General features: G+C 34.8%; 3 protein-coding genes and 1 long non-coding RNA gene across 10 annotated transcripts; 3 read left to right on the top strand and 1 right to left on the bottom strand.

The window, feature by feature from the left end:
* Positions 1-2,170: 2,170 nt before the first annotated feature.
* Positions 2,171-8,458, bottom strand: LOC116842761 (calcium/calmodulin-dependent protein kinase type II subunit gamma-like). 2 transcript variants are annotated; one of them, XM_032812421.1, is made up of 8 exons: positions 8,206-8,458; positions 7,293-7,383; positions 5,368-5,571; positions 5,135-5,276; positions 4,763-4,962; positions 4,534-4,686; positions 3,171-3,811; positions 2,171-2,987 (listed from the first exon to the last, which is right to left on the bottom strand). In XM_032812421.1, exons 1-8 carry the CDS (start codon positions 8,237-8,239, stop codon positions 2,452-2,454), a joined length of 2,001 nt encoding a protein of 666 aa, XP_032668312.1. In that variant the 5' UTR covers positions 8,240-8,458; the 3' UTR covers positions 2,171-2,451. The 2 variants fall into 2 exon arrangements, with proteins under 2 accessions (XP_032668312.1, XP_032668311.1); XM_032812420.1 differs by having other exon boundaries at positions 2,171-3,811.
* A 3,232-nt stretch (positions 8,459-11,690) lies between these two features.
* On the top strand, positions 11,691-14,495 carry LOC116842766. The gene is made up of 5 exons (XR_004377772.1): positions 11,691-12,533; positions 12,685-12,905; positions 13,122-13,225; positions 13,453-13,765; positions 13,873-14,495. It is a non-coding gene; the product is annotated as an uncharacterized LOC116842766 (long non-coding RNA).
* A 1,670-nt stretch (positions 14,496-16,165) lies between these two features.
* Positions 16,166-18,619, top strand: LOC116842763 (zinc finger protein 28-like). 3 transcript variants are annotated; one of them, XM_032812427.1, is made up of 5 exons: positions 16,166-16,312; positions 16,867-17,087; positions 17,306-17,409; positions 17,637-17,950; positions 18,058-18,619. In XM_032812427.1, exons 2-5 carry the CDS (start codon positions 16,908-16,910, stop codon positions 18,414-18,416), a joined length of 957 nt encoding a protein of 318 aa, XP_032668318.1. In that variant the 5' UTR covers positions 16,166-16,312; positions 16,867-16,907; the 3' UTR covers positions 18,417-18,619. The 3 variants fall into 3 exon arrangements, with proteins under 3 accessions (XP_032668318.1, XP_032668317.1, XP_032668319.1); XM_032812426.1 differs by having other exon boundaries at positions 16,183-16,307; XM_032812428.1 differs by lacking the exon at positions 16,166-16,312 and adding an exon at positions 16,431-16,557.
* A 1,601-nt stretch (positions 18,620-20,220) lies between these two features.
* Positions 20,221-22,804, top strand: LOC116842762 (zinc finger protein 271-like). Of its 4 annotated transcripts, none has more exons than XM_032812424.1 (5): positions 20,221-20,565; positions 20,996-21,216; positions 21,432-21,535; positions 21,762-22,075; positions 22,185-22,804. In XM_032812424.1, the coding sequence occupies exons 2-5, from the start codon at positions 21,037-21,039 to the stop codon at positions 22,637-22,639; spliced, it is 1,053 nt and encodes a 350-aa protein (XP_032668315.1). In that variant the 5' UTR covers positions 20,221-20,565; positions 20,996-21,036; the 3' UTR covers positions 22,640-22,804. The 4 variants fall into 4 exon arrangements, with proteins under 4 accessions (XP_032668315.1, XP_032668314.1, XP_032668313.1 ...); XM_032812423.1 differs by having other exon boundaries at positions 20,222-20,444; XM_032812422.1 differs by having other exon boundaries at positions 20,223-20,439.
* The last annotated feature ends 345 nt before the right edge of the window (positions 22,805-23,149 follow it).

The raw sequence follows: 23,149 nt of genomic DNA, 5'->3' as shown, positions 1-23,149 counted from the left end.
AACTATCTGAAATCGCAATGACGTAAATTCCGGGAAATTCAAAGCTTTTCTTGACAATCTTTTCAGAAAAAAAGTAGATATTCATTCTAGAGAAATAAAGAATTAAATTAAATGATATAATAAATTAATATTTTTACAGACATACATATAGGATATTGTTTACTAATATTACTTAATTAATTTGTTTATTAAATAAAGGACACTGAATACATATATGCGTAGTTATTTTGTAAAATATATTTATCATGAACGCAATCCTATTTCATGTTAACAGTATGAGGCAAATGAAGCGATTTATTTGAAATATTTAGGGACAAATGGAAAAACGTAACTAAATTTATAATACAGTTTATATTCGCTCGTTCGTCTCGCTCCTTTATATATTATTATACAAGACTTGATTTAAAGGTACAATATAGGTATTTTATACGCGCACATTTATATTATGATGTATGAGAATTCCTATGTATTATACACAACATATAATATATATATATATATATATATATATATATATATATATATATATATATATATATATATATATATATAATATTATATTCATCTTTTGAGTAAATTCAAATTGTATGTATAAATTGCGAGAAGTATTCAAGATACTTCCCAGGTAGCAAGGTGACGTCTAAAGACGTCACCTTGCTACCTGGGTTGTATGGCAGCAACTCGTATTATCCACAAACTATTCGCCTAATATGGAATAATTCTGACACTTTCATTTCATAATCATCGTTATGCTATGCATATATATATATGGTACGGAGAATATAATATTCTTGCTTCTAAAGAGAAATTATGCGAGAATAACGCATACTTGACGTCTCTTCATTTTACGATGATCGTGTTACGAACTCTCTCTTATCCTTTATCCCTTATCGATTCTTCATCTAAAATCATACGCTTTAAACGAGAAATTACACGAACACAATACGAGATACAAATGTCAGACATGGTGATTATCGTATCAATGTTGGTGTCACTAATACTAGATCAAGTCGAAGTCTAAACGCGCGCCCATTCGTTTCAATGCCAAGATAGTGTTAACGGCCTTAACCCAGCGTTTCTTAATGACATAGCGCTTCAATCGATGCTTCTGAATCGGATTTTCCACAGCGGCTTCCAGCCAACGGTGCTCTATAAGTTTGCCTGGAGACGGTCTCTTCCTAGAGCAAGAAAACTAATAAATTTCTCAATTTATTTATCACTTGTAAACTAATTAGTAATGACAAGAATTTCCTCCGTTACGTTTCGCATTATTGTACAAATAATATAATTACGATAAAACGTGAGAGTTGATGGCATTACAGACGATTTACAAAAGAGATGAAAACGAGAATCATTGACTCCAGATTGATCAGAGCGTCTGTCATTATAATTTAACTCATTTATTTTGAAACATTCTCTATAAATCTTCCTTTGTATGTTATTCGCAACTAATTATGTGAGCCCCGATGTGAAGAATCATGAACAAAACAAACGGATGTCATGATTTTTTTTTATAATATATTATAGTGTTTTGTATTAAATATAAAATATAAGCAAACTATTTTTAACAAAAAATGTATAAACACATATTACTGCAATCAACTCTCTATGTCTTCCTTACAAATTTGGTTCAACATTCTTAGTAAAAAATCTAAACTTAGTCTGTTATTCATTTCGGGAAATATAGTTAATAATATTATCATACTACACTACAATATAATAGAATAATACTACTATTTCGTTTTGAACGTTTTGAAAACTGTAGTTTACGAGTAAAAATTTTTTCAAATCCAGGAAAAATATAAAAAGCTGCCGCGTTCTTGTTAAAAGCATCACGATGGAATATTAGTTCGCAGAAAATCAAAGTCATATTCTTTTTGTAAATGTTTCGATGAGACTTAGAGATTGACGCACGATCATATTATATCAGGTTTCAGCTCGATTTGAGGGTGTGTTTATGGTATATAGCAAAAGCTCTCGTATTTTATTTAGAAACAATAGCTTTTCGATTGCTAACAGAAATATGTTCGCGCCTTGATTCCCGAATAATCGTCTTATTAAAATGAATACAAGAAGCATTTAAAGGAATTTGACAATTAATTAAAGTCAGTCTCGAAGATTAGAAATTCGCAACTTCATAGAACTGAATTTCTATCAATTTTTTCCTCAATTCGTCTACAATATTAAAAATACCACAATGCCCGCGCATTATATTAATTATCAAAAAATATTGCCTCAGAGCTCTATGATGTGTATATCTCATTTGAAAAGCGCTAAGCCGCTTCAATGTCGCTCCAAAAGGAGATTTACGACCGAATAAAACCGCACAATAATATATAATAACGCGTTTTCCTGAGAAATCCGCGCGCAATTGAAACACGAACTACGTGTTCTCGTGGCGATCCACGAACATGCGAAGTTCGAGTTTCGCAATAGACACGCGTTTTACGTTTAACGATGTATCGATGGCGATGTGGAGGATGCGACGTGGTCGGGAGGTTGCGCTTCTTGTTGCTTCGACTGGAAGTATTCCGCCAACGAGTTCATTGTCCGTCTGGCGACCGAGTCTCCGGCGCACCAATCGAGACTTACAGATTTCCTGCCGGCACCAGCGCAGGGTGTCGCCGTGACCTCGTCCCATTCGCCCAGCAAGTGCAACAACAGGTCTTTGGCGCTACTCGGTTCGTCGAGGTTCAGATTCTTGTGCAGATCCCGCAAATTCGATATCCGCGGCACGTCCCTGCTGGTCTCGCCAAAGGATCGTTTGACTCGCGAGTGTCGCCAGGGTGGTGTCAAATCCATCTCCTTGCTGTCCTCTTCTCTGCTGACAGAAGACGCCTGCTGTATGGAAGTCCTTTTGTCCGTCGTTTCTCCATTGAACTTTTCCTCGATCGTCTCGGAGATCATCGACGACTGCTCGATGGAATATTTCTTACCCTTGCGTCTCTCGGACGTTTCGCTATCGCTGATGCTCGTTCTCCTCAAAGCTACAAATACGTTTCCAGGATTGGTGTCTTGTATGTATTTGTCGAAACTACGACTACTATGAAAGGTCGTCCCGTTGAGCTTTCGCTGTCGAGTGATGTTGGACAGCTTCTCCGTGATCTCGTTAGTCTCCTCTCTTTCGTTATGAGACACGGACAACGTTGCGCTGCTCTTCGCGTACGTACCACAAGTATTTCCAATGTTGACGAGCTTCTTCTTGGCGGAATGCTGGATTGTACTCATCGCACTCTCGTCCGTGTCCTCCTCGCTTGTCTGCGATCCCATAGCGATCGCACGCAGATGTTCTGACAGTTTGATGATTTCCTCGGCAAGAGCGATCTGACTGGCGGGATCGCGACGGTTTCGCAAGGCTGTACCCTCGGACGCTCTTCTCTCCAGAGACAAGCTAATACTCGGCACGGATAACAGATTACTAGAATTATCTCGGGCTGAGTCCAGCACCTTCTCCGATGGCGCGCTGCTGCTGGGAAGACTGTCGCAAGGCGAGGGACTGTGAGCTCGCAGAGAGACCGACTCATCGCGTTCGCGAGCCGGGTTCCTTGGCAACGCGTGATACGTGTCGATCGTATACGGGCTGTCCGGATGTTCCCGCCAACGTTCGACGAATAGCCTGAGATTGTCCTTCGTCACGTCCAGCTCATCTTTGTTATCACTGACGATTCCTACGATCGGTGAACGATTCTCGATGAAGGCATTCCGTTTGGCCTCCGCCAGTCCCACAACCTCCTTCTCCGTCCTAGTCCTAGTGTGCGTCTTGCGGGCCAGCCAACAGTGTTCCCGACATTGCGCCGCCGTGAATCGCTTTCTGAAAGATTCGAAAGGCTTGTCGTGAGGAGGGTCGTGCTTTAGTGCTGCGGGCTCAGATTCCCTTTTGTGCGTGGAGAGACACGCATGTATTCCGCGGTCCAAGGGTACGCGGTAAAGGAACGAAAACGTGACGAAGAGTGCGATGAACGTGCAAAGGTGTCCGATGGCGATGCTCAGATACCGTACAAGTATGTGTGTGTGCGCGTGTATATATGTGTGCGTGTGTGTATCTGTAATATGTGTTTCTACATTTGCATTTATATTCGATTGCAAAGTTCCCGACGAGATAATGCTTAGTCGACGAGCAGGCCGCCTACGTCGGTGTCGTTCACACTTCTTGTCGCTTGATGTCTTATCACGAGACAGAAAAATCGTTTTCTTTATGCAACCTGTCGCATTAATCGATGTTGGTGTATGTGAATCACCGAAAATAGAATATTTTCAAGTAACACAACGATAAAAACCAGTGCGTATACCATAACAAGTGTAGATTCGTGGACCATACACACACCCTCGTGCACAGCGAGCGGAAAAGGAGACAATTAGAAGCATGCTAGCTTCTTTAAGAGTAGCGACAGACGTGGATTGTAAATAATCGTGATCATAGGCAACGAATAATAGACTTCATAAGCGACATGGAGGGAAGAGTTGAGAAAAGGAAGAAATTTGAGAAAGAGATACACAAGAGTAAAATGTGCCTTAGCGAAAGAATATACTTACTCCTTGTCCTTTACCAGAAGACATCTGATGAAATCCTTCGCGTCCTCGGAAATTTCGATGAAGGCCTCGTGATCGAAGTCGTACTTGGCGATAGTGACATTGGCCATTGTCTCTATGTCCGTATCGCCCATGAATGGTGACAGACCAGACAATCTATAACAACACGTATATACAATCGTCGTCGCAAGAAGACGTTGTTTTTTTCTGAAGCACTCAAGACTGTACTTACAAGACGTAACAAATAACACCTATGCTCCACACATCGGTGCCAAATCCAATTTGATCGAAATTCACGACTTCTGGGGCAACAAACTCGGGTGTACCGAATAACACCTGCAACTTTTTATTCGGGTCATATTCCCTTGCGAGACCGAAGTCTATGATTTTGATTCTGTTGCCTTCCTTTGTCAGGCATAAGATATTTTCAGGCTGTAACAGAAATTCCTCTCATCAATTTTTATAAATATTTTTTTTTTACAAACACTAGTAGAGACACAAGAAATTAAAAGAGATGTTTACAAAGTGTACATCTATCAAGTAGAAATCCTTCTATCAAGTAGAAATCTATCAAGTAGAACAACGACGCAGTTGAACAACTCACCTTCAGGTCAAGGTGCAAGATCTTCTGACCGTGCATGAACTCTATACCTTCGCATATCTGCCGCATAAAAACAGCGCAGCTGCGTTCTGTCAGCACGAAATCGTCGTCTATCACTCTCTCAAAGAGCTCGCCACCGTCGATCCTTAAATGATGAAAATTTCAATAAACTAGTAACGTGTTTTTCTCAAATCTTACGCTCCTTATACGTGCTTCGTGCGCGGAATGAAACGTACAATTCTAGAATAACATAGATCTGTCTTCCCGAATCAATGGCATCATACAGTTGGATCAATCGTGGATGTTGCAGGCGTCGCATGATTTCGACTTCCCTCTGCACGGCTCGTCTATCCTCTTTTTTCATAACGTTCACCACTTTCGCGGCGAGCATCAAGCCACTCACTTTGTCCTTGCATCGGTAAACAATTCCAAACTTACCCCTACAATGAGAGAGAAAAAACGAAAATCAATGGAAAGCGAACGTTCTTTTAATTACTTTGATCTTTCTTCTATCATTTAATATAGCAAGAAAGAAACATATCTAACCACTTAGAACTTGAATTAAATCGTCACTGATTTAACAAGCTCGTGATTTACGAAATTGCATGCTATATTTGATATGCACTTTTTGGAATATGACGTTATTGAGCGACAAAAAATTACGCATGACAGCGATAAATACCAGGGGATTTGCCAAAACTGCACATACACCCGTGTCTTGACGTAACTGTCTGACAATACCGTGGGACACAACACGCCTGTCACAAGGCCAAGTCAATGCATCATCGAGTTAGCGAGCGCAATTGTTATATTTTTATTAATTAAAGCTCATACTACTTCTCACTAATATCTCTTTTTCAGTCGTCTAAAAACATATCTAAAAATAAATCTAAAAAACATACCTTTTGTTTGAATTCAAAGTATTTTAAGATAGATTTCTTTTCAGAAGATTTCTATACAGAGTTGACATTTAATTCCGTCGTTAAGAATCACCGATAATTTGAGAATGAAAAGAATCAAGGAGAAAATTATTTGTCCAATTCGATTTTCTTTTAATTCATTTTAGCGATTCTAATTAGTGCTGGGTTGTCCATGATTGAGACACATCGACAGACGTTTCATTGTCAAGCCGCATTCCGACACCGGCAGGTCAGTCGAGTTCAAGCCGGTGTCAAGAGCGTCGGGACGCCCGCCGGGCACGACGTTCGCCGATTTGACGCCTATACGTCACTCACGGGTCGAGAGAAACAGATTATTTATAGATATATCGCAGGTCCTTGATCACACGAGAGCAAGACCGTGCGTGTTTCACCGGCATGCATGCATCTCGACCTTATCAGCGCGCGCTGCATTCCGCACTCGCGTGCACCTGTGTATACGGATGCATGACGGTAAAAAGACACGTGCGATATCCGTGCAAGTTCGTGAACTTGTGTCGTGCGATCTTGTGAAAATTTGCCGACAGCTTCGATATCCGGTCGTTATCGAACGTTATAAACATTTGAAAGCTGCTCTTTAATCATCGAGTAATCCGGAATTAATAATTAATCAGTCTTACGATTTTGCAGAACTTAAGTCATGTACCTATAAAGGATTATTTATCTCGACAATCACGTACAAATGTGATCTATCGCGATGTTACATTAGGTCCGTGACTTATGATTAAATAAACCAAAGATAAGAAACATAAGAGTGAAGAAGAGAACGTCAGAACCTCCTCTAAAATATCTCTCTGCGAACTCGACGGACTTTTCAAGATTCATCTCACTGTCGTCCCAAAAATCTTATTGCGTACAACATCCGCTCAGACATATCGGTATATATATAAAAATATCGTTGCGCAAAGCTCTCACGTGCGTTCCGCACAAAGTTGAAACGCAGTTACGATTTACTACAGGGCCCGCAGGAATGATGATACATAACCAGACGATGCGTAAACCTAGCCGACTCATAATATATACAAGCTCCAGCCGGCGTTCCTGAGGAAACACGTCGTTGTATCGGCGCGCCGCCAAACTTCCGGGGCGAACTTCGGCGGCGGGTCGGCGTATTTTTCGTAGGCGACATTAATTCGAGGCGCGATCACGCGCGATTGACACGTCGTTGGCACGTCGCTCCAGTATCTATATGCATCCGCTAATCGACGGATTTAATCACTCACCGTCCGAGCTCCGCCTGAATGTCATAATCGTCCTTGAACTCGACACCTCGACGTACCGTCACGTCTCTATAGGGAAAGCTGGGCTCGATCTCTGAAAATGAACGAATAAAATCGTTATAACAGGAAGGCAACGAGCATAATGTAGGCGTAGGTGTTGCACGGATTTAGTGTCAAACTGAATTTCTCTTAGGCCTCTCAGGCCTCTGGCGCTTACCTTTGAAGGCCGTAAATTCTTATGTAATGATTTCATCTCAATTTTATTTGTATAAAATGTAATTTTTATCGAGTTTTATTATATGTTCCGATATAATTATTCTTACTACTAATTATTCTTATTACTAGTAATTTTTGCATCAATTTTTTTCTTTCTGAAAAAGTTCTACACCTATCGCTTTTTAACTATCCCATAAAAGTTAGCTCATCTTTTATATATATTTTTTATTTTATTGTTATCTGATTTAAAAATTTTTCCGTTTCTGTATCTTCCGGAAGTTAAAACCTACATAATCTCGGAAAGTTCAAAATTCGATGCTATAAAACACGTGAAAATAGCTTCTTGCGTTTATTCCATGTATCGGGAGCGCGACAAATTGCATGAGATACATCTACGTGAAACTATAATATTAAACGCACCGAGAGTATATCGATCCCGCCTTCGAGGCGAATGTCCGAGTGTAATTTTGTAACGACGAAATTATCGGCGAAAACAAATAAAGCATCCTAATGATTACCGCTTGACAAATGACCCTTGCGAATCGTGCTTCTGCCGAACGCGCGCTGACAGGTTTTTGGCGCGTGAAAGCACGCGCGGCCGATCGCGTTCTCCGCGAAAGCGTTTCCCGCCGTTTTTTACTCGGCACCTCGCCGGTTTTCCCGACAATTATCCACGTCCCAATCCACCTCTCTCTCTTACCTCCCACCGGGTCCGACTCGTCCACGCGGATCATATTCCTCTAGCGACCTTACGACAAATCGCCGCAGCCGCCGCTGCCGCTGTATTCTCGTCTTTTTGCGTGCGGGAAGAGAAGACAAAAAAGGCAAAAACTCCCCCGTATTCGCGCGAGTGCAGGCAACGCGCGAATTTGCCGATCAATCCGCCGCGAACCACGAGCAATTATGGACTATCTCTGTGCTGCTATGCTTTAGTGCCGCCCGCGGAGGCCGAGACAGTACCTCCTCTTCTTCTTCCTCGGCTCGGACGGATTTAGATTTTCGGCGGACGCCGCGGATTCTGCTGGCTGGTCACGTGGTCTGTAGCCCCCAACAATCTCGGAGTGGGGATTGAGTAGCTGGCGTCTGCTCTCGGTCTCTCATTCTCTCTTGCTCTCTACGTCTCTTGCTCTCTATCTTTCTCAAACGTGCGCGTGCGACCCTCACCCTTCTCTTCACTCACGAGTCTCTCCCTTTCATGACAAATCTTGATCCCGGTTATCGAGATGTGCGTACACTATGGATGATCATTATCGATAATCCGACACCTAAAAATATGCCGATACTCTCTTTAAATTACTCCTTAAATTACCGCTAATTAAAGTCTGCCCGTTTTATTGCTGACGAAATTGACATATATCGAAGCTTCATTCACTAAGTATCGTGCTATTCTACAAATTCCATTCGCTAGATATATAGAGTACCTAGTCTTTTAATAGTTCGGCGGAGAATGCTATATGAGTTAAAATAACAGAAACAAATCTTACAATGTACAAGCTCGCAAAAGCTGTGAATATGTACTGTATTAAAGCTTCTCGTGGCACGGAAATGAGAAATCCAACGTATTCTTGCAAGATGATGTCTCACTGAAACAGCGAAAAACATCAAAATAAATAAGATTTCATTGAGCAAATATAATAAAATCATAACAAACTGACCGGTATAAATCGAAAAAGATGTCTGCGCTTTTATGAAATGTTTCATGGGGCATAGGGTGCATGCTTGGCCCAATTACAGTCGTGGTCTTTGGCGACCCGAATTCCAGCGAGCGCACGTAGCATTCCAATTTGCTTTAACGCAAACCTATGCATCGTACTGATTTATCATGACACGTATAGAAAAGAGAACTTATAATATTTCTCATTGTTTCACATCGTAGTTGTTAGACTTTGCTTATATAGCTTAACTCTTTTTACAATTTAAATAATCAACAATGTTAAGTTAATGAAAGATTCCAAGCCAAAAAAACAAATTCAAATTTCGTTAAATAATTTGATTTTGTACGAAAGTATAAAATTTCAGAAAAAAAATATATTAAACATATTGATATTTCCTTCATCCCATATATAATATTTTAAGAATATACGAATATTCTTAGAACGTTCTTAGGATATCTACTGAACATTTGTGCTATATGAGATTATATATAAATTATTTGACTTGACTTTGACTTGATTTATTTCTCATAACATACAAGGTACTTATTAGTTAGAATTAGTTTAATTCGTTGTTGTATACATTGAATAGAAGTTCTTAGAAAACGAACGAACTTAATTACTGTCGAGTCTTACGGGCTTTACCCCAAATAGCACAAAATCTTCAGAGAATATTCTAGGATGTATGAATATTCTCTTCTCGTTCTTAGGATGTATGAATGTCCTTGGAACACCTTTAGAATGTCTTTTAAAGATTTGTGCTGTATGGGATCTATTAGGTTTATTCTTTTTAACTAAACGGATGTAATAAGTTAAAGTGAAGCAAAATATATTTGTTTTGCTCTAACTTATTGCACCAGTGCTGGGATTCTGTAACTCGTTATTGGAGTTAACGACAGTTTCGTTATCGTTGCGCAGCTTTTATAACGTAGAAAAGTTGCGCAACGATAACGAAACTGTCGTTAACTCCAATAACGAGTTACAGAATCCCAATAGCCCTATTCCGTAATCACTTATCGACAATTGTCGGATCGGTAGACGTCGTTGCGCAATTTTTCTATGGTATAAAAAAGCTACGGATGTCTACCGATCCAACAATTGTTGGTAAGTGGTTACGGAATAAGGCCCCAGCAGTGCAATTATGTAACTCGTTAAATGTAGTTAACGATAACGAAACTATCGTTAACTCAATAACGAGTTACAGAATCCCAGCACTGCAGTGCGATTATGTAACTCGTTAAATGTAGTTAACGATAACGAAACTATCGTTAACTCAATAACGAGTTACAGAATCCCAGCACTGCAGTGCGATTATGTAACTCGTTAAATGTAGTTAACGATAACGAAACTATCGTTAACTCAATAACGAGTTACAGAATCCCAGCACTGCAGTGCGATTATGTAACTCGTTAAATGTAGTTAACGATAACGAAACTATCGTTAACTCAATAACGAGTTACAGAATCCCAGCACTGCAGTGCGATTATGTAACTCGTTAAATGCAGTTAACGATAGTTTCGTTATCGTTAACTACATTTAACGAGTTACATAATCGCACTGCAGTGCTGGGATTCTGTAACTCGTTATTGAGTTAACGATAGTTTCGTTATCGTTAACTACATTTAACGAGTTACATAATCGCACTGCAGTGCTGGGATTCTGTAACTCGTTATTGAGTTAACGATAGTTTCGTTATCGTTAACTACATTTAACGAGTTACATAATCGCACTGCAGTGCTGGGATTCTGTAACTCGTTATTGAGTTAACGATAGTTTCGTTATCGTTAACTACATTTAACGAGTTACATAATCGCACTGCAGGCAGTGTGCACCAGTTCAAACAGTTCAACTAAAGAGAATAGATCTATTGTAAGTTTGACAGTTAACTGCATACACGTGCGCAGTGCAGCAATTCGCATTCTTACGAAATTCGTTACATTCGCTAAACATTAGTTAAATGTGTACAACTGTAAATATAAACAAAACAGAGAAACAATTTTTATTCAACAGCTGCACGCGCTGTGTTTGCTGAACACTTTTCGTGTTCCAATTGGTCTGTTTTTTTTAGCTGCATTGCTGAACAAGTGCAATAAGTTAAAGTGAAATAAATATATTTTCTCTCACTCTAACTTATTGTACTAGTTCAGCAATGCAACTAAAAAAACAGTAAATACCCAGGCAGCAAAGTGACGTCTAAAGACGTCATTAAGACGTTATTAAGACGTCTATGACGTTTTAATGACGTCTTTAGACGTCACCTTGCTATCTGGGTAGATATCAAAGTTTATTAGTCTATTCTTTTCAACTGCACTGGTGTGATAAGTTAGAATGAGAGAAATATATACTTGTCTTACTCTAACTTATTGCAGTAGTGCAACTGAAAAGAACAGACTATAGGTCTGTTTTCTATTGTTGAAATAGCGTACACTTTCGGAACTTAAAAAGAAATAGATATATAGATAAAACTTGGTAGAAGAAAGATGAGATAGAATTAGTGCAGCCAGTTCAGCAAACTAGAAAACTGCTTATATACCTTATGTTAAGCCAGTGGCGCACGGTGCTTGTTTTCGTGCTGGATTGCTTGCTAGATGGAAATACTTTAGCTGCGTTCAGCAGAAAAAGCTGCTTTGTAACTGTTGTAAAATTCGTGAATCTGATTGATACATTGGATTTAATCAAAATTAAAAGCATGCTCCAATCAAATTCATGAATTTTACATCAGTGCAAAACTTTTTCTGCTGTACGCAACCTCTGTTCTGATTGGTGCATTTCTGAAGATGGATGAAAATGCACTAATCAAAAGAGTATTTCCATCCAGTACGCAATCCAGCGCGAAAACAATCTTCGTGTGCCACTAGTTTAGTATAGAAATCGAAAACAAAAAATTATAGCGTACGGTACATTTATTTATATTGTAATTTTTAATAGTTAAACGTGTAAAATATTGCAACGTAATTCAATGCGTAAAGGAAACTCATGTGTGCCATAGGAGGTATCTGGACAATTTGGGTGCTGTTGGTGAGGTTATGTTTAAAGATTATTTTTGACGATTGTCCACTTCTGTAATTTTTCGCCTTATGTTAAATAAAGTGCTTGTAATTAAAATCTATCTAAAAGCTCTGCTAAAAGTGACAAAACATTAGTAATTATAACATTTTTACTTATGTCAAATATTGTAAATGATAACTTTCCAATTTTTTACTAACCATCTTTCAGTTTTAAGCATTGTAATAATCTAGACTTCAGACTTCAATTGTTGGCTGAGTACACCTTTACTTAAGTGACCCTACGCCATTGCCCATTGTAATAATCTGCATGTATACGAAAAATAATCTACAGGTACACGTGAAATTACATTTACACATTGCAACTTAAGGTATTAAGATATTTATAACATAGTATTACAATTATCAAATTTTGAAGTTTATAATAAAGAATGATCAAAAGAATTGTTCTAATGATTAAATAATGATTAAATACATTGAAATATGATGATAAATTTTCTTATATTTTTAAAAAACTTTCAGTAAGGAATATCCATTATCCAAGTCACTGAAGTGATATTAAAATGGGTTGTACATCTGATCAGGATAGTGAAAATGTTTTATCCAATTTGCAAAATGAGCATGATGATAAAATATCTGTCATTCGAAAAAGAAAGAAGTATAAGTGCAACCATCCAGAGTGTGATGCTATATTTTCAGAATCTTCCAAATTAGAGAGACATATAAGGCAACACACTGGAGAGGTACAGAATCAGTATTAGCATATTGACTACTAATATTCCAAATAATAAGTACATATCTATAGAATTAAATAATATTTTTAATAATAGATTAATAAATGTTACCTTATTGTTATACCAATTGATGAATTATTATATATATACAGTCAATTGGTTAAATTATGTATAATTAGCTACATAATGTCAATATTTAATGACTGAAGAATTCTTGTATAATAGAGACGATATATTTGTGATGCACCAGGGTGTACTAAGTCATATCTTTTTTCTTGCCACCTAAAAAGACATTTAAAAACACATGATCTCATTGAAATAGTGTATAAGTAAGTATAAATATTAATATATACAGGATGTCCTATTTTATTTTCAACACAAAAATATACTGTAAAGATAATGTTTTTTGAAAAAATATTTCAGATAAAATATACTTTCCAGATATGTGTGAAATCTTGTGAAGATATTTGAATGACAAAAATAAAATGGAACATCCTGTATATGGTAGAATTTATTTTACACATTATGGTTATATATTTTTCTATGTCATTTTCAGATGTTCGCTGTGTTCAAAAATGATTGTTAATGCTTGCAATCTGAAACTTCATTACAAAGAACATCATGGCAAAGGTAAAATTATTTGTGAAGAATGTGGCACAGTGTTTAATAAAAAATTTGAGCTAGCTAAACACTGTAACATTGTACATTTTAAATCTACAAGTGTGATAAATGTCCCAAAGGTTTCGGAAATATCGATAAACTGAAACGTCACAAGAAAAACCATGAGAAAACTGATCCTTGCCAAATTTCTGGATGTTCAGATGTATTTTGTAAATTGTATCTTTTGCACGTCATCAAAGATGAAACAGGTACGAATATAGAGAAAGAAAATATATATACACATTGCAAAATTATTATTTTAACAAAGCAAATGGATTTTAGTACAGAAATGTTTAACTTTTAATTTCTGTTTTAGAACATAAGAATTCGATTTCAGGAAGCAAATGTGACAAATGTAACAAGGTTCTCCGTTCGAAAACACAATTAAGAATACATTCTAAAATTCACGCTGAAGACCGAAGGGTTATACCATGCCCATACAAAAAATGTCGTAGAGTTTATTACTACAAATCTAACCTGGACTCGCATATAAAAATTAAGCATCTTGGGAAGAAATTTTTCTGCGATGTATGTTCCGCAGGACTTGCATCTAAACAGAAGTTAATAAACCATATTAAAAAACAAACATTATGTAATAAAAACATAATGACCCTAGAATTAAACCTAGAATTAAAAAAAATAAGAGAAAAATACCAGAGAAAAAAATAGACAGTGGCATACCAAAAAAAAGTGTGATAGGTAAATTGATTGGGATTAATTTTAATAAACCATCAAATAATATATAAGTTGTCTAGGTATAGCTTCCGGAATGGAGCCGTGTGATATATAAGTTGAATCTGTAAAATATACATCATAAATTAACAATATGACATTTTATATAATTATATAATATGTGTATTATATAATATGTGTATTAGTTACAAAATAGTTTTATTAAAAACTATTACAATAAAACAACATTTATGTAAGTATATGTAATATTGAGCGAGATTGATTATAAGTTGATACATTGAATAGAAGTTCTTAGAAAACGAACAAACTTAATAACTGCCGAGAGTCTTACGGGCTTTACCCCAGATAGCACAAAATCTTCAAAGAATATTCTAGGATGTATGAATATTCTCTTCTCGTTCTTAGGATGTATGAATGTCCTTAGAACATCTTTAGAATGTCTTTTAAAGATTTGTGCTGTATGGGACCTATTAGGTTTATTCTTTTTAGCTGAACGGATGTAATAAGTTAAAGTGAAACAAAATATATTTGTTTTGCTCTAACTTATTGCACCAGTGCTGGGATTCTGTAACTCGTTATTGGAGTTAACGACAGTTTCGTTATTATTGCGCAGCTTTTATATCGTAGAAAAGTTGCGCGACGATAACGAAACTGTCGTTAACTCCAATCACAAGTTACAGAATCCCAATAGCCCTATTCCGTAACCATTTATCGACAATTGTCGGATCGGTAGACGTCGTTGCGCAACTTTTCTATGGTATAAAAAAGCTACGCAACGACGTCTACCAATCCGACAATTGTTGGTAAGTGGTTACGGAATAAGGCCCCAGCAGTGCAATTATGTAACTCATTAAATGCAGTTAACGATAGTTTCGTTATCATTGCGCAGCTTTTCTACGATATAGAAAAGCTGCGCAACGATACAACATTTATCGTTAACTACATTTAACAAGTTACATAATCGCAATGCAGTGACTGGAGTTAACGATAGTTTCGTTATCGTTACGCAATTTTTGTATACCGTAGAAAAGCTGCGCAACGATAACGAAACTGTCGTTAACTGCATTTAATGAGTTACATAATCGCACTGCAGGCAGTGTGCACCAGTTCAAACAGTTCAACTAAAGAGAATAAATCTATTGTAAGTTTGACAGTTAACTGCATACACGTGCGCAGTGCAGCAATTCGCATTCTTACGAAATTAGTTACGTACGCTAAACATTAGTTAAATGTGTACAACTGTAAATATAAACAAAACAGAGAAACAATTTTTATTCAACAGCTGCACGCGCTGTGTTTGCTGAACACTTTTCGTGTTCCAATTGGTCTGTTTTTCTTAGCTGCATTGCTGAACTAATGCAATAAGTAAAATGAAATATATTTTCTCTCACTCTAACTTATTGTACTAGTTCAGCAATGCAACTAAAAAAACAGTAAATAGATATCAAAGTTTATTAATCTGTTCTTTTCAACTGCACTGGTGTGATAAGTTAGAATGAGAGAAATATATACTTGTCTTACTCTAACTTATTGCAGTAGTGCAACTGAAAAGAACAGACTATAGGTCTGTTTTCTATTGCTGAAATAGTATACACTTTCGGAACTTAAAAAGAAATAAATATATAAATAAAACTTGGTGAAAAAAGATGAGATAGAATTAATGCAGCCAGTTCAGCAAACTAGAAAACTGCTTATATACCTTATGTTAAGCCAGTGGCGCACGGTGCTTGTTTTCGTGCTGGATTGCTTGCTAGATGGAAATACTTTAGCTGCGTTCAGCAGAAAAAGCTGCTTTGTAACTGTTGTAAAATTCGTGAATCTGATTGATACATTGGATTTAATCAAAATTAAAAGCATGCTCCAATCAAATTCATGAATTTTACATCAGTGCAAAACTTTTTCTGCTGTACGCAACCTCTGTTCTGATTGGTGCATTTCTGAAGATGGATGAAAATGCACTAATCAAAAGAGTATTTCCATTCAGTACGCAATCCAGCGCGAAAACAAGCTTCGTGTGCCACTGGTTTAGTATAGAAATCGAAAACAGAAAATTATAGCGTACGGTACATTTATTTATATTGTAATTTTTAATAGTTAAACGTGTAAAATATTGCAACGTAATTCAATGCGTAAAAGAAACTCACGTGTGCTATAGGAGGTATTTGGACAATTTGAGTGCTGTTGGTGAGGTTATGTTTAAAGATTATTTTTGACGATTGTCCACTTCTGTAATTTTTCGCCTTATGTTAAATGAAGTGCTTGTAATTAAAATCTATCTGAAAGCTCTGCTAAAAGTGACAAAACATTAGTAATTATAACATTTTTATTTATGTCAAATATTGTAAATGATAACTTTCCAATTTTTTACTAACAATCTTTCAGTTTTAAGCATTGTAATAATCTACATGTATACGTAAAATAATCTACAGGTACACGTGAAATTACATTTACACATTGCAACTTAACGTATTAAGATATTCATAACATAGTATTACAATTATCAAATTTTGAAGTTTATAATAAAGAATGATCAAAAGAATTGTTCTAATGATTAAATAATGATTAAATACATTGAAATATGATGATAAATTTTCTTATATTTTTAAAAAACTTTCAGTAAGGAATATCCATTATCCAAGTCACTGAAGTGATATTAAAATGGGTTGTACATCTGATCAGGATAGTGAAAATGTTTCATCTAATTTACAAAATGAGGATGATGCTAAAATATCTGTCATTCAAAAAAGAAAGAAGTATAAGTGCAACCATCCAGACTGTGATGCTATATTTTCAGAACCTTCCAGATTAGAGAGACATATAAGACAACACACTGGAGAGGTACAGAATCAGTATTAGTATATTGACTATTAATATTCCAAGTAATAAGTACATATTTATAGAATTAAATAATATTTTTAATAATATATTAATAAATGTTTTACTTTATTGTTATACCAATTGATGAATTATTATATATATACAGTCAATATGTTAAATTATGCATAATTAGCTACATAATGTCAATATTTAATGACTGAAGAATTCTTGTATAATAGAGACCATATATTTGTAATGCATCAGGGTGTACTAAGTCATATGTTTCTTCTTGCCACTTAAAAAGACATTTGAAAACACATGATCTCATTGAAATAGTGTATAAGTAAGTATAAATATTAATATATACAGGATGTCCTATTTTATTTTCGACACCAAAATATACTGTAAAGATAATGTCTTTTGAAAAAATATTTCAGATGAAATATACTATCCAGATATGTGTGAAATCTTGTGAAGATATTTGAATGACAAAAATAAAATGGTACATCCTGTATATGGTAGAATTTATTTTACATATTATGGTTATATATTTTTCTATGTCATTTTCAGATGTTTGCAGTGTTCACAAATGATTGTTAATGCTTGCAATCTGAAACGTCATTACAAAGAACAACATGGCAAAGGTAAAATTATTTGTGAAGAATGTGGCACAGTGTTTAATAAAAAATTTGATCTAGCTAAACACTGTAACATTGTACATTTTAAATCTACAATACACAAGTGTGATAAATGTCCCAAAAGTTTCGGAAATATCAATAAACTGAAACGTCACAAGAAAAACCATGAGAAAACTTACCCTTGCCAAATTTCTGGATGTTCAGAGGTATTTTGTAAATGGTATCTTTTGCGTAAACATCAAACAGGTAAGAATATAGAGAAAGAAAATACATATACACATTGCAAAATTATTATTTTAACGAAGCAAATGGATTTTAGTACAGAAATGTTTAACTTTTAATTTCTGTTTTAGAACATAAGAATTCGGTTTTAGAACACAAATGTGACAAATGTAACAAGGTTCTCCGTACAAAAACACAATTAAAATTACATTCTAAAATTCACTCTGAAGATCGAATGGTTATACCATGTCCATACGACAAATGTCATAAAGCTTATTACTACAAATCTAACCTGGAACAGCATATAAAAATTAAGCATCTTGGGAAGAAATTTTACTGCGATATATGTTCCGCAGGACTTACATCTAAACAGAAGTTAATAAAGCATATTGAACGACAAACATTATGTAATAAAAATATAATGACCCTAGGATTAAGCCTAGCATTAAGAAAAATAACTCCAACAAAATACAACGAGAAAAAAGAATAGACAGTGGCATACCAAAAAAAAGTGTGATAGGTAAATTGATTTGGATTAATTTTAATAAACCATCAAATGATATATAAGTTGAACCTGTAAAATATATATCATAAATTAACAATATGACATTTTATATAATTATATAATATGTGTATTAGTTACAAAATAGTTTTATTAAATACTATTACAATAAAACAACATTTATGTAAGTATATGTAATATTGAGCGAGATTGATTATAAGTTGATACATTGAATAGAAGTTCTTAGAAAACGAACGAACTTAATTACTGCCGAGAATCTTACAGGCTTTACCCCAGATAGCACAAAATCTTCAAAGAATATTCTAGGATGTATGAATATTCTCTTCTCGTTCTTAGGATGTATGAATGTCCTTAGAACATCTTTAGAATGTCTTTTAAAGATTTGTGCTGTATGGGACCTATTAGGTTTATTCTTTTTAGCTGAACGGATGTAATAAGTTAAAGTGAAACAAAATATATTTGTTTTGCTCTAACTTATTGCACCAGTGCTGGGATTCTGTAACTCGTTATTGGAGTTAACGACAGTTTCGTTATTGTTGCGCAGCTTTTATATCGTAGAAAAGTTGCGCAACGATAACGAAACTGTCGTTAACTCCAATAACAAGTTACAGAATCCCAATAGCCCTATTCCGTAACCATTTATCGACAATTGTCGGATCGGTAGACGTCGTTGCGCAACTTTTCTATGGTGTAAAAAAGCTACGCAACGACGTCTACCAATCCGACAATTGTTGGTAAGTGGTTACGGAATAAGACTCCAGCAGTGCAATTATGTAACTCGTTAAATGCAGTTAACGATAGTTTCGTTATCGTTGCGCAGCTTTTCTACGATATAGAAAAGCTGCGCAACGATACAACATTTATCGTTAACTACATTTAACAAGTTACATAATCGCACTGCAGTGCAGTGATTGGAGTTAACGACAGTTTCGTTATCGTTGCGCAACTTTTGTATACCGTAGAAAAGCTGCGCAACGATAACGAAACTGTCGTTAACTGCATTTAATGAGTTACATAATCGCACTGCAGGCAATGTGCACCAGTTCAAACAGTTCAACTAAAGAGAATAAATCTATTGTAAGTTTGACAGTTAACTGCATACACGTGCGCAGTGCAGCAATTCGCATTCTTACGAAATTAGTTACGTTCGCTAAACATTAGTTAAATGTACAACTGTAAATATAAACAAAACAGCGAAATAATTTTTATTCAACTGCTGCACGCGCTGTGTTTTCTGAACACTTTTCGTGTTCCAATTGGTCTGTTTTTTTAGCTGCATTGCTGAACTAATGCAATAAGTTAAAATGAAATATATTTTCTCTCACTCTAACTTATTGTACTAGTTCAGCAATGCAACTAAAAAAACAGTAAATAGATATCAAAGTTTATTAGTCTGTTCTTTTCAACTGCACTGATGTGATAAGTGAGAATGAGAGAAATATATACTTGTCTTACTCTAACTTATTGCAGTAGTGCAACTGAAAAGAACAGACTATAGGTCTGTTTTCTATTGCTGAAATAGTGTACACTTTCGGAACTTAAAAAGAAATAGATATATAGATAAAACTTGGTGAAAAAAGATGAGATAGAATTAGTGCAGTCAGTTCAGCAAACTAGAAAACTGCTTATATACCTTATGTTAAGCCAGTGGCGCACGGTGCTTGTTTTTGTGCTGGATTGCTTGCTAGATGGAAATACTTTAGCTGCGTTCAGCAGAAAAAGCTGCTTTGCAACTGTTGTAAAATTCGTGAATCTGATTGATACATTGGATTTAATCAAAATTAAAAGCATGCTCCAATCAAATTCATGAATTTTACACCAGTGCAAAACTTTTTCTGCTGAACGCAACCTCTGTTCTAATTGGTGCATTTCTGAAGATGGATGAAAATGCACTAATCAAAAGAGTATTTCCACTCAGTACGCAATCCAGCGCGAAAACAAGCTTCGTGTGCCACTGGTTTAGTATAGAAATCGAAAACAAAATTATAGCGTACGGTACATTTATTTATATTGTAATTTTTAATAGTTAAACGTGTAAAATATTGCAACGTAATTCAATGCGTAAAAGAAACTCACGTGTGCTATAGGAGGTATTTGGACAATTTGGGTGCTGTTGGTGAGGTTATGTTTAAAGATTATTTTTGACGATTGTCCACTTCTGTAATTTTTCGCCTTATGTTATATAAAGTGCTTGTAATTAAAATCTATCTGAAAGCTCTGCTAAAAGTGACAAAACATTAGTAATTATAACATTTTTACTTATGTCAAATATTGTAAATAATTTTCCAATTTTTTACTAACAATCTTTCAGTTTTAAGCATTGTAATAATCTACATGTATACGTAAAATAATCTATAGGTACACGTGAAATTACATTTACACATTGCAACTTAACGTATTAAGATATTCATAACATAGTATTACAATTATCAAATTTTGAAGTTTATAATAAAGAATGATCAAAAGAATTGTTCTAATGATTAAATAATGATTAAATACATTGAAATATGATGATAAATTTTCTTATATTTTTAAAAAACTTTCAGTAAGGAATATCCATTATCCAAGTCACTGAAGTGATATTAAAATGGGTTGTACATCTGATCAGGATAGTGAAAATGTTTCATCCAATTTACAAAATGAGCATGATGCTAAAATATCTGTCATTCAAAAAAGAAAGAAGTATAAGTGCAACCATCCAGACTGTGATGCTATATTTTCAAAACCTTCCAGATTAGAGAGACATATAAGGCAACACACTGGAGAGGTACAGAATCAGTATTAGTATATTGACTATTAATATTCCAAATAATAAGTACATATCTATAGAGTTAAATAATATTTTTAATAATAGATTAATAAATGTTGTACCTTATTGTTATACCAATTGATGAATTATATATATACAGTCAATATGTTAAATTATGCATAATTAGCTACATAATGTCAATATTTAATGACTGAAGAATTCTTGTATAATAGAGACCATATATTTGTAATGCACCAGGGTGTACTAAGTCATATGTTTCTTCTTGCCACCTAAAAAGACATTTAAAAACACATGATCTCATTGAAACAGTGTATAAGTAAGTATAAATATTAATATATACAGGATGTCCTATTTTATTTTCAACACCAAAATATACTGTAAAGATGTTTTTTGAAAAAATATTTCAGACAAAATATACTTTCCACATATGTGTGAAATCTTGTAAAGATATTTGAATGACAAAAATAAAATGGAACATCCTATATATGGTAGAATTTATTTTACACATTATAGTTATATATTTTTCTATGTGTTATTTTCAGATGTTCGCAGTGTTCACAAATGATTGTTAATGCTTGCAATCTGAAACGTCATTACAAAGAACAACATGGCAAAGGTAAAATTATTTGTGAAGAATGTGGCATGGTGTTTAATAAAAAATTTGAGCTAGCTAAACACTGTAACATTGTACATTTTAAATCTACAATACACAAGTGTGATAAATGTCCCAAAAGTTTCGGAAATATCAATAAACTGAAACGTCACGAGAAAAACCATGAGAAGACTTACTCTTGCCAAATTTCTGGATGTTCAGAGGTATTTTGTAAATGGTCTCTTTTGCGTAAACATCAAACAGGTAAGAATATAGAGAAAGAAAATATATATATACACATTGTAAAATTATTATTTTAACAAAGCAAATGGATTTTAGTACAGAAATGTTTAACTTTTATTTTCTGTTTTAGAACATAAGAATTCGGTTTCAGAACACAAATGTGACAAATGTAACAAGATTCTCCGTACAAAAACACAATTAAAATTACATTCTAAAATTCACTCTGAAGATCGAATGGTTATACCATGTCCATATGACAAATGTCATAAAGCTTATTACTACAAATCTAACCTGGAACAGCATATAAAAATTAAGCATCTTGGGGAGAAATTTTACTGCGATATATGTTCCGTAGGACTTACATCTAAACAGAGATTAATAGAGCATATTGAACGACATAATGAGCCACATAGTGACCCTAGCATTAAGAAAAATAACTCTAACAAAATACAACGAAAAAAAAGAAAAGACAGTGGCATACCAAAAAAAAGTGTGATAGGTAAATTGATTGGGATTAATTTTCCTAATAATGTAGAAAAGCTGCTATTGAAGCGGGAAGCGACGATCAAAGTCTCAGTCATCTGATAAACCATCAAATGATATATAAGTTGAACCTGTAAAACATACATCATAAATTATCAATATGACATTTTATATAATTATGTAATGTGTATCAGTTACAAAATAGTTTTATTAAAAACTGTTACAATAAAATAACATTTATGTAAATATATATAATATTGAGCGAGATTGGGTTATAAATAAAAAATATAACTATATATATATATGTATAAAATAGTTTAAAAATTAGTTTAATATGTGCGTAGATTACTGATAAAATTATTTTAACAAAAGAGTATTAAGTATACCCCAGATATTTTACTATATATCTAAAATTTTATATAAATAAAGAAATTTTTACCATTATCGCATGTTTCCATATAAAAAAAAAAATGGAATCTATAAATAAAACTTCCGATAAAATTTAAACTTATTCTATTGAGCAAGTTTATAACTTCTAAGAACTCTCTAGTAATAAATAGTAATTTTTTAGTGATTTACCAGTTAGAAACTTCCGTAACCGTAAAGCCCGTA

Source organism: Odontomachus brunneus, unplaced genomic scaffold (genome assembly GCF_010583005.1).
Source record: "Odontomachus brunneus isolate Ranch 3 - 2012 unplaced genomic scaffold, Obru_v1 Obru_scaffold_027, whole genome shotgun sequence".
NCBI classification, from domain to species: domain Eukaryota; kingdom Metazoa; phylum Arthropoda; class Insecta; order Hymenoptera; family Formicidae; genus Odontomachus; species Odontomachus brunneus.
The sequence above is the reverse complement of the archived record's forward strand: the minus strand, read 5'-3'. Positions and strand labels throughout refer to the sequence as shown.

Coding starts and splice junctions, on each gene's coding strand:
- LOC116842763 (XM_032812427.1), top strand. CDS start 16,908: ATGGGTTGTACATCTGATCAGGATAGTGAAAATGTTTCATCTAATTTA. Junction 17,088..17,305: donor TAAGACAACACACTGGAGAG/GTACAGAATCAG, acceptor CTTGTATAATAG/AGACCATATATTTGTAATGC. Junction 17,951..18,057: donor TTTGCGTAAACATCAAACAG/GTAAGAATATAG, acceptor TTTCTGTTTTAG/AACATAAGAATTCGGTTTTA.
- LOC116842761 (XM_032812420.1), bottom strand. CDS start 8,239: ATGATCCGCGTGGACGAGTCGGACCCGGTGGGAG. Junction 5,277..5,367: donor ATCTATGTTATTCTAGAATT/GTACGTTTCATT, acceptor TCATCATTTAAG/GATCGACGGTGGCGAGCTCT. Junction 3,812..4,533: donor CTTCTGGTAAAGGACAAGGA/GTAAGTATATTC, acceptor CGAATCTTTCAG/AAAGCGATTCACGGCGGCGC.
- LOC116842762 (XM_032812424.1), top strand. CDS start 21,037: ATGGGTTGTACATCTGATCAGGATAGTGAAAATGTTTCATCCAATTTA. Junction 21,217..21,431: donor TAAGGCAACACACTGGAGAG/GTACAGAATCAG, acceptor CTTGTATAATAG/AGACCATATATTTGTAATGC. Junction 21,536..21,761: donor CTCATTGAAACAGTGTATAA/GTAAGTATAAAT, acceptor TGTTATTTTCAG/ATGTTCGCAGTGTTCACAAA.